The sequence below is a fragment of the Mycteria americana genome, chromosome 2 (assembly GCF_035582795.1).
Source record: "Mycteria americana isolate JAX WOST 10 ecotype Jacksonville Zoo and Gardens chromosome 2, USCA_MyAme_1.0, whole genome shotgun sequence".
NCBI classification, from domain to species: Eukaryota; Metazoa; Chordata; class Aves; order Ciconiiformes; family Ciconiidae; genus Mycteria; species Mycteria americana.
In genome coordinates, this window is record NC_134366.1 from 53434216 (window position 1) to 53449599 (window position 15384).

A 15384-nucleotide genomic window follows, 5' to 3' on the forward strand; every position below is an offset into this window, starting at 1 on the left:
AGCGCTCTCAGACCCCTGGGCCTGAGTTAACCGGAACTCATCAGCAGAGGACCCCAACTACAGGCTCTCAAGAGCCTGGCAGGATTTCCTGCTTGAAGGTTGCTAAGACAGACAGACTGGGTTCAGAGATTATGAACTGCTAAATTCAGATTACTTAGAACGCCCACTGTTCAGATTACCTGGGAAGGAACTAAGAAAAAAATATTTTTAGGAATATTCAGTTTCTATGCAAAGGAACTTACCTGCTTTTTCATATATGCTATACAACTGGTTTTTCACTGTCTTGTTTTTCTTCGGAGTCTTCATCAGATCCTGAAGAGGAAGACAAGAATGCTATTAGATCATTTGAGAGAAGAAGAAAAAAAGACAAAGACAAAGGAGAAAGAAAAAAGCAGACCACCACTGGTAATGGCTTATCAAAAGGCAATTCAAAGCAACTATTTACCATAAAAATACTTACTTTTTATTTTGGATTTCTTATCTTTTTGGATGTTTCACATTGAAAGGTTTTTTTAACAGTTATCAAACCCAAAACCCAGCACTGGGATCATTCTTGAAATACCTACCCTGTCAATGGATTCAGTTTGCAAGTGCTTCAAGATTTCACTACAACACACTTAGGACAATCAACTCCACATGTGCTCACTGACAAGCAGATTTTCCCACTTGCTACATCCTGCCCTTTGGAACACAACTTCAGAAGACACTTTCAAAGCAGCCAGAAATACTGCTTTACAAATTAATAATTTCTGTATCTAGTGTTTGGGCAAGAGATTGTCTCACTCTAAGCCAGAAACCAGACAGCTCCCTCTGCCTCTCCCTGCCCAGTTCTCTTCTCCTTGTCCCCTGCCTGCTTTCAGCTCTCTGCTGTGACAAAGCCCTGGAAGGCCACAAAAAGAAAACTTAGCTGGTCACAGGGCTACGTGCCCAGAGACAGCTCCTGCTGGAGGCACTGCTTTGCAGGACGGTGGCTTGATGTATCAGTTGTAGGTGGCAGTCAGTCCTTGCGGAAGTTAGCCCTTGGCAGGGACAACTGAGGAAATTATGATCCCATGTATTTCACCATACATGTCTTGGGCACTTTTAAATGAGACTCCCAACCCCTTTATATGGGTTGAAGGGTGAACCCATATAAAGAAGTGGATGGAAAAGGGTATGGCCCTGGACATGTGCATCTTCAAGGAAGACATAAAAAGATAAATATGCTGAAAATTCCAACAGAGCCTGTTTTAAATGTCACCTCCTGACAGCAAAGGTTTGTTTTTAGACATGTTGCCATGTCAGCAGAGGGGTTTATTCCTCTCTGCATGATCATGGGGAATAGTTTATCTCTAAATATTTTTCCAATCAATATGTAAGGCAAATTGACCAAAAATTGCTTTCTTAGAACAACACATAGTTTATCTGAAAGAAATGTTAAATTTTCAAGAAAATATTTTTAATTGTGAGCTATTTTTACTGTACATCATCTAACAGTTTCAGAATACTTTGTGACTACCAGCATGTGTGTTTTAGTTCAAATATATTCCTTTGACTGTTTCTTTTGCTTCTCATACCTATAAAGGGTGCTTCAACAAATTTACTTGGCAGTTAGGGCAGACTAGGAGAAGGCACGTGAGCTGTTATTGAAACCCAGGTGACAAGCAACCATTCGATAAGCTGAAAGCAATGGCACAGTCATATACCTGTAGTCACCACACACATGCTGAGGCACGATAGCTCACTGCACATGCAACATTGACCCAGCCAAACTGCTAAGGAAAACATGTTAGCTCCACTTACGCTTCCTCTCACACTGTATATTCTATTGCCAAAAAAATCCCAGGCTGAATCCAGCATAATACTTCCAACCATTATTCCTCAAGACAGATTCACAGCTTTAACTAAAATACATTTTCACTTTGAATCATTAGTTATACTCGACATTGTCTTAATGCTTTGTCATCCCTAGATGGAGCTCTAAGTCATTCATTATGCCAAGATGTTCAACCACCATAGAGACAGCCATTAAACTGAAAAATATCACCAACATGTATAACTCTATAATGCAAAATAGGCAAACGTATCTGTAGCAATTAGCAGTTATTAATATTTTTAAAATATTGCATAATACAGCACAGCTTTAAAGAAGAGATTTACATTTTAGGGTAAAAAGACTGACATAGGATTTGGGGGTTCACACTGTGTCCTCAAATAACTCAAATCCACTCAACCCATAAAGAAATTACTCATTTCCTTGAAATGCCTGCAAATGCATTCTTAAATCTTGCACTGTTTCCATTTATTTTTTGGTTTACTTGGCTCATACCTTAACTAGAACAAAGCACATGATGCACAGAGTTAAGATGTAATTAACGCCCTCAGTTTAATATACTGACACAGCTAGCCTTTTTATACAGAGAGGGCTTTTGCTTTTTGTTATGAGAAAGGAAAAGAGCCTCTGATTGAAATTCCAGTTTGCTTTAAAGCAGTTTCAGGTTCACTGTCTATCCTAAGATACTGTAAAGCTCCAAGTTTAGGCTGGATTAAATAGTGCATTGCTGCATAAACACTACTGCTAGCAGATAAGAGATCACAGAGTCACAGAATATCTCAAGTTGGAAGGGACCCATAAGGATCATCAATGGAGAAACAAACAATAACCACCTCCTTTCAGTTGTGGTACCATTTTCTTTCAGACTCATCTTGTTTTTAAGACCTTTGGGGCATGTCAGAAGCCCCACTAACTACGTGTATTGTAATTCATCTGACAGGTAATAACTAAACTGAATTACTGAATAAAAAAGGATCTTTCATTTTAGGATTGTAAAGTACACCTTTCATTTAAAAAGGAAAATATATTTTTTTCCCTTCACCCTTCCCCCGCCTTACCCTCTGAAGGGGGTGAAATATGAAGGAGTTTAATGTCAATACGAAAAATTATTCACTATGCGAACATAGCTACCTGCTACAGATTCAGGAGGAGAATAGAACTGCCCATCAGAGAGGACTCCTGGGTGAAGAAGAGCTGCTCGTTCAGACGCATCCTGTGCTATCAAAAATCCTAAAAGGAAAAAAAAAACCAAATCCTCAATGCTATCACATAGCATCTTAAAGATCAAGTATTGATGAAGAATCTTAAAGATTGATGTATTATATTAGCATTCCTAACAAGTTACTTCTATAAATAAATATCTCAGGAAAAAAGCAAACTGTTAATTTAACATTTATGTCTTCTATATTACTTCAGGCAGCTAAGGAGACACACTCCAGCAAAACAGAGGTACTATACACATGAATTAAGGAATCCTTCCTTCTACTATGTGTGATTGCATGATTACGATGCCATATGTAAATTCATCAATATTCACTGGCTAACTAAAACTCTGAAATATATTTATAATGATCAGTGAGCTGCCACACATAACCAAATAAGTTATTTTCTCACTTTGCCACTTTAAGACTTCTCATTAATGGCTTGCCTTCACCTATCTGTCTCAACATACCTAGTTACTCCAACCTTTCACTCTTTTTGGCTCAATTTGATCTAAAATCAGGAAAATTATTTGGAAATGACATGGGGCTACTCTGGTGTGTTTAATACAGGACAAAAAACCAAAAGAGGTTGGGAGAGAAGCTAATTCATCTCATCCTTACTCCCATCAACAGGTCTTCTGATAATAACAGGGCAAAGATGGCCTTTTAGGTCAACATAAGGCTACTGAACTTCCATCCCTTACTCTCTGCCCCATGAAGACTGATGGGGAAAAAAAAAAAGAAAACCTTGATGGTTTACTGAATCAGGAGAGCTATCTGAGGTAGCCAGCAGTTATTTAAAAAATCTCTTTCCAACTCAAACTACTATTTCTACATACCAATTTATCTTATTAACCAGTATAAATTCTCCAAAGGAGACATCTATTTCACTTATATTTCCGCTCTGTCCAAAAGAGGAAGGTCAGCCTCCATATTTAACAATGAATCACAAGACACTAGAAGACACATACTGGTTGGATTTTAGCTTTAAATCCTGCTCACAGAAGGAAACTTTTAGAGCTGGGAATCTTCAGTGGAAAGACAGTTTTGCCCTTTTTTCTTTTCACTTTTTTAAAGTTACAGACAAAACATCTCCAAATTATGAGCACTGTTGCATTAGGCAGATAGTTGCTGTGGTGGTTTTTTTTTGTTTGCCTCTGTTTTTTTTTTTAAAAAGAAAACAGCAAGATGGAAAAAAGTCAGCTTCCACTCCCACTAGAGATAGGAGAGAAAAATACCTGGTCAAAAAGCAAAAACTATTAAAATCTGTTTTCATTATCTGCCTCAGATTTAAAAGCAAATAAGGCACTATATAAGTACCACCACACAACACAATCCAAGTGTGCCTATCATTTGGCTGACTTAATTGCTTAAAATCAGCATTTTCCAGTGAAACCCTATCTTTTTTGGAAATATGCAGAGTTCAACTCCAAAGCATATATTTCTAAATAAATACCATCTATTTCAAGCTCAGTAGGAATGAAGAAAAAGAAAGTGTCATTGAATCCCACAGGGATTTAGCAATATCATCTCGATTTTATGAATATGATCATCAAGTATTTAAATGTGTATGTATCAAATACTTTCTTTGTCTATGAATATTCAGTATAAAAAAAATGGAAAAGTATCTGAACTGGTTAGATTTCTTATCTGTTGAGATAAGTGTGATGCAGCCTCACCCCCTTAAAAGGGGGGGGGGGGGGGGGGAAGCTACCCTAAGTTTCCCTTTCTCTAGGCAAAACCGAGGGTACTCATTTAACCAACTTATTTCTTGGAGTGGTGGAAAAGAAGAGGGAAGAGATCAAAGTAGAAAGATTGCATTTCAGACCACTAAACAAATGGAGGCATCCATGCCCATGTAAAATTTCTCATTTTACCTAACAGGCAGACATGCCCTTCCAACAGAGTTTCAGACTGTGTTTCAGGTAATGATGCACAAGTAACAGGTTCGCTGTATAATTACTCTCCTGCTGTTGAAACTAACAAAACATCTGTAGCAGAAATCTATGCTTTCTTTTCCTCACCACTCAAGCAATATTCTCTTTCAACTAAATCAATGGGTTTCCTCCATTTAGTTGAATACATCAAGTGTCAGATGACCTGCTGCCTCATCTTAAGAGGATGAAATTCATACTTGCTCTGGTCTCATTCTGTCTGCGCATGAAGCAGTCTCTCCACAATACTTCGCTTTCCCTTTTCCACCTCAAAAGAAGAGTTAGTGACATTGAGTTAGTTATTGTGCCTACTCTTCCTAAAGGAGGAACCACACACTTATTCTATGCATTACCCAGAAAATAAAATTTTACAAGGCCAAGTTAGTTAAATTTTCATGTCTTAAGCATACAATATTATATACGTTCCTAAGTGCCTGCCAAATTGCTGATCTGGCCCTTGTAACTTTTAACTTTGCCTCCCTAAATTAATTAAAAACCCACTTCTTTGAAGGCATATATTCCTTTCCAGAAAAAGAAAAATTATGCTATATGATTTAATTTTCCCACAGCTCTTCAAATTTTGAGAAGCTGAAAGAAGCATTCTTCTGCCAGATAACATGGGATTGAATGTTGCCAACTGCAGTGACTGAGGGGAAATATCAAAAGCTTACTGTTCTCTTCTTCAGCTTCTTGCGGTAACACTTTAAAGTCCAAGAACCAAGTTTCAATCCAGGCAAGTATGAAGGATATGATGGGCAGCACGTAGCCAAAAGCACCCTGTGAGAACAGCTTGAAGGAAACAAAACCACACAACATTACAGAAATTACCCTGAAGAATCTTGCTTTCAAGAAAACAACAAAGTAAAACAAACATTTGATTAGAATATATACCTGTGAAATAATTACTTTTGCTAATAAAAAGGCACTGGTCACTGCTGTTGTAAACTGAAAGAGACAGGGTAAGAACAGTTAAGACTAATAAATGGATTTACTTTCTCATTTCTGCCATTATCTACCAGTTGCAACTTTAAATATTTACCAGCAACAGCAACATCATAGATTAATAAAACGTAACAAATATGATACAATTAACTTGAAGTGTTAGTAAAATAACCTCCTTAATAAAGATAACTTTTAATACGGACATCTCCAAATGTTGATTTCCACACAGCAGATAGGCAGTTTAGATGCTACACAGATACTGAGTTATATAAATTGTGATCTTACTGTATAAGATATAACATAACATCTTTGCAGGAGTAAATTGGAATTAGTATTTTAATTCACATACTGATATTGTGAAAAATTAATCACTTTGAAGACTTGATACTCCCTGACATATTTAAAAAATGGCAGGCTGCATAAAACGTCTGAAAAAAAAAACCAAAAAAGCAGTGGACAAGTACTGTTCACTTAAGCAAGGCTTCTAACTCTATTAGTGCATTTGGGTCCAGCAATTCTTTAAATAATAGCAGGACCTAACTAGCTTCTGGTAAGCACAGGTAGGATTTTAAGATTAATGGCTTCTGCAAAACCTTCAGTGAAGCTTTGTATATCTAATTGCTTACTACCATGATGGGTTCACTCTCTCCATCTCACAAACAACTGCATCAAGTTGGAAGATGTCACTGGAAGAAATACTCTAAAGCTACACAACTAAGAGTAAGAGATTTTGAGAGGCGTGCACTTAGAAATGAACACAATCAGTGCAGCAGTTGCTATTATATATGTGTTTGTGCCACACTAATAACACAATTTCAAAAAAATCATGGCATGTAATCTCAGACTACTAAACAAACTGCATGCTACTCACTTGAAGAAAGTTATACATGAACACATTCTACGTGCACCTACCACAGTGTAAGGGAAAAGAAGTCTAAGATTTACAACACACTAAGCCAGCAATATGCCTATTGTATTACAATCTATAGTACTGACTGGTGGAAGTATGAATTTGTCATCAAGTTTTGCATTCTTTCTCATCCACGCAGTACAGCTGCATTAAAGATATTTGCTCCAATCTACTGTGATTGCCTACAGTTCTCAAGAACTTCCTTTCTAGGAAGAGATGCATATTCAACATTTTGTATTGGAGCATGAAGCAATACAGGTGCTAGTGCTCAATGGGTGGCACCTAAAACTCTAAAAAGCTAAGAATGTGGAAGTTAATGGACAGCTGGATCTCTGGTACAATAATGCCAATTCTTCTTATTGAATACAGTTCACCATTTCAAATGCAAATATATTTCAAACATTATTTAACAAGTCAGAGGTAACAAGCAGTTAAGACTAGCCATCCATACTGGATTCAAAATAATTCTTCAATTTGTATTAACATGATACCTAATAAGAACCACACCCACTCTGCTATTAAATTCTTGTCTTTAGGCTAAAAATATTCCAGAACAGAAGTTTTAAATCTGTTACTGTACAGTGAATTTTCATATATAGCATCAAGATGATTCTTAACATACAAGCGTTAAGAGGCATCTAAAATTTTGTCTGTTTGATCCATTCTAGTTAAAACTCCATTATGCTTGGCTACTACTCACAGCTATTGCCCACCAATGGCGCAGTCTGCACATTGCATATGCAAGTATTAACACCTTAAATCGAAAGACTGCCAGTAGCTATAGAGAAAGGAAAAAAATATTTGTTGGTTAATTCAGAACACAGAAGAACCACAAGATTCTCAGCTCACTGAAAATACTGTTTCAAAACAACTTAAAACAGGACAATCTAAGTTCTGTTATTGAGAAACAAATTTGAATGTGTGCTTATAAACAGAAATAGAACATAATTTCCCATTTGTAAAGCAAATGGCACCACTCACATGCCTATGTAGGCTCAAATATGCAAGCATGTGCAATTCCACAAATAAGTTAGAAACATAAGAAAGCTACAGAAAGTATGTTCATGACCATTTTACCTGGCTGGAATCTAAGCAGTTAAATCTAGATGCTGTTAATCCAGCAAATACCTTGAGCATCACTCTGCATCTCACTGATCTTAGCGGTATGCTACTGCACAAGAATATCATTAAAAACTGTAAAGGCTTCACAAATGCAATCAGAAAATGGGAAGAATTTTTTAAAAGTTTCTACTTACTAAATTTTTAGTATTTATTGAAATATTAATGTTGCAACAATCAATTATTCTTTCTGGAGATGCCTGCAATAGCAAGCTGTTCCAAATATTTTGCAGTAAAGAAAGGTAAGTTATGGTATTTCTAGGCCAGAAAATGAAATCAATAGCAGACAGATTAGATTTCTGAATCAGGGACCCTAACCTTCAATTTCTCTGTTTATTCTTTGATATTAGATTGCCTCCAACTTATTTTAAAAGATGTGTTCACAATCTAAAAAATGTGAAACAAACACTTAAAAATGAAGAGAAATCAAGGACAGACATGGCCAGAGGTATAATGAACCCGTTTAATCTTATGCAAATATATATGTTTCAGTGATGTGTAGTAGAAACAGAAGAAATGCTGTATAAGCCCACAAATCATTTTGCAGAATTCAATGACCTAGTCCCTTCCCAGGGAATAAAAGTCTATTATTTTGCATTACATGTTTTTAACCCTTGGTTCAACTACAGGGCAAAACAAATTCCAGAGCACCAACATTTACAGATAACATTTTTTGCTTTCTGCAGTAAGGTCTATCATGGAGAACCTGCCAGCAAAATAATGAGAGAGAAAGGGAGAAGTAGCATAGTTTGCTAGCTTATGAAATTTTTGTATCCGGTACCTCATTCCATTTGACACAGCAAATGGTCCAATGCAGAAGCAAGGATGGGGTTTTACACCAGTTTCAAAGAGAGATTCTGGGTATAGGTATCAATATAAAATGACTGATACCAAACCAACTCATCTCTGCCAGGCAAACAAGGTCTGGTAGAATTAATGGTCTTGCAAAAACATGAGGCCCTTTAGAAGAACCGTAAAGAAACAGCTTTTACGTTGAGATCAGTAACTTGCTCCATGCAGTGCAAAATGCATTGCAACTACAGAGCTACAGCATTGCTGAACGACAGAGAAATTTCCTAATGCAGTAGAGTTCCTCCCATGTGCCCAAGGTGCTTATACATAGTCAAGGATCATCTGGTTTTAGTACAATGTTAAAAAAACCTGTTTGAGTTAAAACACAGAAATCTGAAAAAACCCTGACCTATACAGGCCAACCTGGGAACAAGTCTCTCCTCGCTGCAACTGACTTATTTTTGTGGAAGGACAAAAGTGTCAGTTTAAACAAAATGATTTTATAGCTGGAGGACTATTGGTCTTGTCCTCTTAATGAATTATCTTTATGTTACATCAGTCTCACATTCTTGACTGAGTTTTTCATCTGCTTTTCTGCGCCCCCCCAAAGCAGAAGACGCAATTTAAGCGTGCCTAAGCATCTCTATCCGCAGGCTCCATGAACCTGCTGCCAAAGCAGGACTGGGCAACCCCTAGATGGGTGAAATTTGGCACAAGTCCTTCAATTTAAATTAACAAGAAAAGATCAACCCTTTCACAGGACTCAAACTAGGGAAGAACATCTGTGGAAGGAGGAATGTGGGAAAACTACTTTTGCTGCTTTCTTTTTTTTTTTTTTGTTTTAAAAGAACACTTACAAATATATCAAAATATGAAGAAGAGTAGTCATATTGTAGGACTTCTTTCTCTAAGGTAGTCTCAATGCCTCCTTTTACCTACAAAGAAACAACACAACACACAGCTTTAGAACAGAAGTTACTGAAGCCAAAACACACACAAATCTGAAGGGTGAAATAGTTCCCCACTGATGTACAAAAAGGTCATTAAACTAAGTACAGAGGACAGATATGCTAAGAATGTCAATTTCAACATTAGTGTCCTCATTTGTTTTTCATGATTATATACAATTTTCAAAGTGAAAACATTTAGCATTATCACCTGGCCTATGCAAGCTACATTTCAGACTGTTCCAAAATAAAAGCAAACAAGTTGTGGAGCGAAGAAGAAATTATTAAATGTAAGGTCTGTTACACAAATTCACAGAGCATTTTATGTCTCATAAGGACGATCAAAACAGCTGATCAAAAAGCTACCCAGAAATCACCTCTAGTTACTCACATGTTAGCAAATAGGAAACAAAACAGTAACTGAATTCGTACTCCAGATCTTTTCCTTATCAGCATACACATATTTGTTTTAAGAGAGCCGAGCAAAAAAACCCACTGTAAAAAACACAGAAGCTGCAACTATTAGACCATTCTGCCACAAATAACTAATGTCCAAGTTTAATTCTTTCATTTGCTTGAGGGAATTCAAAATTACATCTTCCTCAGCCACTGTGTTTCTCTCCAGTGGAAGGATTTGTCACTTTCCTGTTCAAACTAGGTTAGTAAGAAAATAATTTGGGATGTATTGGGTCAGAGAGTGAGAGGAATATATATCTTAGTTGGGAGCGAAAAACCTTAGAGTACATATCTTTTGGTTTTAATATTAAATTCAATAATTAAGCACTGCATGAAATAGTTATGTAAAGCACTGGAAAATGACACCAACAGTATTGAGTTTGACTACTGTTATCCTTTTAAAGAGAGGTGGTACCAAAGCATGCCAACAACATATGCTCACCATCTCAAAGCAATGCAGTCTAGACACTTCTACACTTTTCTACTACACTGCTGGACAGTGTTTTCCTGAGACTATTCACTCCAACTCTGAATTTCTTCTATTTCTTCTCCTCTCCCTCCCCTCTATGGCTACCTGACAAATAATTTTCTAAATATAGCTTCCCCTTGGTTGCTCTACTGCATCAGGTGTGATCATCTGTTTCCAGCATAAATAAGGAAGATCAACTTCCCCCTCTCCAAGCTGCTGACTGCGTGGCTGCATGAGCACCATGTTAACATAAGGATGAACAGAGAACCATGACAGCCTTGATTTGGGGTTTGCTCAAACTGCCACGGAGCCAGTCCCTGAAGTGTTTAAAAATAAATTACACCTAAACACACTGGATAATGGTGACAGAGGGAAAACAATACTTAGAGGAACTCTGGCAGCAATTCTGAAGTCCCATTACCTATATACCAGTGATGGATAGTCCTAACGCAGTGCTATTTGACTTCCCAATGAACACAACTTAATTTAAAAAAAGAGAACAAAAAAACCTAACCATGCATCAGATCCCAGATATCAAATGATGGCTTCTAATATTATAACTTCCAAGACAAAAAACTGTTTTTCATTCTTGCTGACATTTTGCAGTATAGGATGCTGGTTCATAATATGTTCTCCTTAAAACAAAGCTTTTCACAAAGAAAACTGCTAGGATCTTGAGGTCCCTTAATGCTGCAGCATTCAAAATGAAACACCATGCGTTGGTAGCATTTTCTATACAGAGTCTTAAATATTCTGAGTGCGCTAATATGAAAATCTGTACCCTGAATCCCCAACAAGAGATACAAACCCAGACCCTGCTCCTCTTAGTTGAACAAGCTGTTGAGAAACTGGCCTAAAAAAAAGAAATGCATCAGAACATGGACGCAGAACTGCATCAGAACTGGATACAACAGTCTTTCCACCTAGAAAGACAACAGAAGTCTAGTCCCAAAATTACAGCATTCAGACAAGAAAAATCTGCTTTCTCAAATTAAATTGGAAAGTGTATTTTTCACTGTATCAATTAACTACTTGAACAGTCAGCTCCTGAAACTTCATAATGTCAGATAAATAACCGAGGTTATTTATCTTGTAAAGGAATGCTGACAAAAAATGTTTACTCAAGATCTTTCTTGTCTAGAAAAGGGATTCCTCCCATTTTCCCTGTGTGTCCTTACTTAAATGCATACTTTAGATGACAGCTTAAAACCCAGCTCAAGAACTAGGATGCTACTTATGAAATGATAACAAATCAGCTATCCTATTGCTTTCTGGAAATTTCAGGAGAACTGTCTCATTTTCCAAATTACAAATGCTGGAGATAAAAGGGGACAACTGTGGGAGTTTATGTTGTTTAAATGTACCCTGCCATACACAATGTATAGCATCCTAAGTTCGACTCAAAGAAAATACATCACAGCAAAAGAAAGGTTTTGGCCATTGGAAGTCTTCCCAGGGACAAACACCCCAGTGAAATATCACTGACTTTGAGTTACTCAGAAAGCAAACTCTCGAATCCTGTTAAAATTCACACTTCTTGCCAAATTCAAAGACGTACAGTAACATTTTTGTTTATTTGCTACCTGAAAAGTTCACTGGATTCCCAATGGTTTCTTCAGCATGGTTTATAGACTACAGGAACATCAAAAGGTTTAATGATAAGAAGATAATAAACCATGTATCCTAATGACTAAAAGTAGATGCAGTTGAGTAGATACTATGTTCATGAAAGCTTAAAAGTAAGAAGCTGCTTTAATTTAAATAGATACAAATAGCATATAATTTGGGATAGAGGAGCAACTTATTAACCACTCCTGAAGTGAATAAATAAATTAATAAAGCCTAAGGGTACTGAAAAGACAACTCACATTTAATTCTATTATCCACAGCAAGGTTATGAATAAGAGATCAAATGTAACAAACAAACAGAAAGTCCTTCTGACATCTGATATGCCTTTCTTCTCTCTGCCTTCATATGGCTCAATCCTTGCCATCAGCTGCGCTGGGTTGATGGAGTGGACATCCCGCAAGGAAGGACAGGATTCCACACTGCTACTGTGAGCATTTTCTGCATCACCCGGCACCCGATTCATCCTGGGTTTGCTCAGAGTGGTCTTCTTCCAGTTTCACCATCACTAGAAGGCTGATCCATATAGGAGGAATTTCTAAACAAACAAACAAAACCAAAACACATTAGTCACCAAAACCCCAGAATTCCAGTAGGTAGTTTCATCTTACCATGTCAGTTCTGTTTTTGCTAAACCGACAACTAAGAGAATTTGGCAAGTAGGGTCTAAAAATGGTTTCTAAAATAGGATATATCTAGGCTCTCTTCATCTCAGAGGACTTGTGAAACAAGAGAATTAATGTTCAATTAGACCAGTGGGAATAAGGGAGCACTGTCTAGATTTAGAAGTCTCCATTCTCCACATTGTTAGAGTGAGATCATTAAACAGGAATGAATAAAAAGCATGATGCTGTGCATCTGATTAAATCAGAATCGGTTTCTGATTCTGATTTAAACACTATAATAGGAAGCCAACTTAAAGGAAGTTCCACATACAATTCCTGAAAAATGGCAGTGTTAGCTACCAGCACATCCAGAGCTGACACAACCAAAAGATTAAAAGTCCATTAAAAACCCTGAATACTGTAGTAATCATTCTATAAAGCAAATACACCGCCATTTGCTCTATAGATAAGTTCAGCTGCTATGACAACTTACATTGCCAGACAGGATCTCTCTGAAAATACTGTGTGCAACCCAGTGGTTAAAGGTAATGCAATTACCCTAAGTCTCTTCTGACTATAAAGCTTTTAAAAAAATTTTTCAGGTTAAATTTCTTATAAAACCAGAGCAGTTTGATGTATGATTCACTACATTACTCCGTGAGAACCTCTTTCCAATTAAAGCTTCTAGAAAGTTGACTAAGAAGGTCACTAAAGTTTCAAGGAAATGCACAGAAAATTTGATTTTATGCAAAATACTCAGAAGATTAAGCTATACATTCTACAATACAAATCACATCAGCCAAGCTTCTGTAATGCTGGACGAATAACATTTTGAAATTCAAGAACAAAACTTCGTCTCTTCCTGTGTGGGCTGTCTTTCAGTAAACTGCAAAATAGGAAGAGAAACCCTTCCCACTCTTCTATTCCAACAGTGTTTCAACTCCCAAGTCTGCAAGAACGCAGTCAGTCAAAGCACAACAGGAAAAGCAGACAAGGGATCTGTAACACACCAGTAGGCAAACATGAGGGATACAAGGACACAGGAGAAAAGGAAAGGTGGGGCAGGGAGTTGCCAGTGCACACACATCACAGCCAAGGAAGAGGCAGGCTAGCCAGGAATGGCCAATGTCTAGGTCAAGTCACACATACAGCCTTTAGGTAGTTCAAAGTCTTGGGCAACATCACAAGAACAGTAACAGACCCACACCGAGACAGAAACTACTTTGCCAGCTGAGTCTCTGCCTGAAGGGAACAAGCCATCAGAGGCAAACCAAGCTAGTATCAATCACCATCTCATTCTGGGATCTGGCTGTGGGCCAAACCAAGCGCAAGGCCAAGCACAAGCACAGGCAGGCTACTGCCATCCTGCTCCTGCCTGGCAATCAACCCCAGGATGCGCCTGCCCATGGCTTTCCAAAGCCAACCCAAGGTATATGTCTTCTGGTTCTCAGTCGTAAACCATGGGACCAGAAAAACTGATAGGCCTTTTGCTGGGCCTAATCTCCTTTAAAGAGGCATTAGCAGAACACACATGACCAGAGAAATTAAGAAGTGGGAATATGAGATTGCAATAATCAGTTTCATCATTCACCGGAGTAAAAATAAAACCAGAAGTTGTTGTACTGCACTTGCTCCTGTTTCAAGATCTTTTAATGCAGATTTACAACTGAGCATCTTCATTACTTCTCATTCTCACCCTCTTGTTTACCCAGCTTTGCGTGAGAGGTGTTGGGATTTGCGGAATGACTTTTCCCAGTAAGTAGTAGTCTCAACTCTGTAACACATGCTCCCTCCCTTCCTCTGAGTCATGCACAAATTAGAATTTATAAACACCCATTAGGCAAGTGGACAAACTTTGAAGTTGAACAGAACTTGCATCAGGTTTCTACCTTTTAAAAAAAAAAATCCACACTTGTACAGTTATTGTACTGAGAGGACTAGGAAGCTTTACAGTAGGAACACGAACACAGACTTACTTCACATTAAGAATTCCATTGAACCTGCTTGTCTCCAACTATCCCATGTTGATATACATTTTCAGTCAGAAACTGTTTTGCAATTACTTCTATACCTCTGTTTCAAATACCAGCCACTAAAGCTTACTCTACAAATCACATTTATCAGTTAGTTTGATAATATCCACATTATCTAAAATGCCTGTCTACTCCAAACGAAGTGTATCATTTAACTATTCACTATGCAAAGACATATTTCAGTACAGGACATGGTAAAGTTGAGCAGAAACATGGTTATCTCATAACATCCTCTAGTGAAGACTAGTCCATATCGAGGGATTCATGTTGCTTCTTTGAGGAAAAGAAGAACATCTTGAAAAGTAAGTAAAAATTCTGAAGAACTACCATTTATTCTGTCCTCTCTTCCCCCGAACAGAAATAGTACTAATTACCATTAATTTCATTAGTACCATCAGACTCACAATTCAATAGAATAGAAGAGAACAGTTGGAAGGGACCCAGAACAATCATCTAGTCCAACTGCCTGACCACTTCAGGGCTGACCAAGAGTTCAAGCATGATATTAAGGGCATTGTCCAAATGCCTCAAACAC

General features: G+C 37.5%; 1 protein-coding gene across 4 annotated transcripts in view; it reads right to left on the reverse strand.

Moving 5' to 3' along the window:
• Nucleotides 1-242: 242 nt before the first annotated feature.
• The window catches only part of STARD3NL (STARD3 N-terminal like), a 35201-nt gene continuing 20059 nt past the window's right edge, over nt 243-15384 (reverse strand). The window contains exons 2-8 of one of the 4 annotated variants that reach the window (XM_075493449.1): nt 12453-12749; nt 9570-9647; nt 7502-7579; nt 5841-5894; nt 5621-5738; nt 2945-3043; nt 243-312 (exon numbers count right to left, since the gene is read on the reverse strand). In XM_075493449.1, coding sequence (XP_075349564.1) covers nt 260-312; nt 2945-3043; nt 5621-5738; nt 5841-5894; nt 7502-7579; nt 9570-9647; nt 12453-12677 — 705 coding nt within the window. In that variant the 5' untranslated portion in view covers nt 12678-12749 and the 3' untranslated portion in view covers nt 243-259. The remainder of the gene's footprint in view (nt 313-2944; nt 3044-5620; nt 5739-5840; nt 5895-7501; nt 7580-9569; nt 9648-12452; nt 12750-15384) is intronic. The other 3 variants (XM_075493451.1, XM_075493450.1, XM_075493452.1) reach the window with 3 other exon arrangements.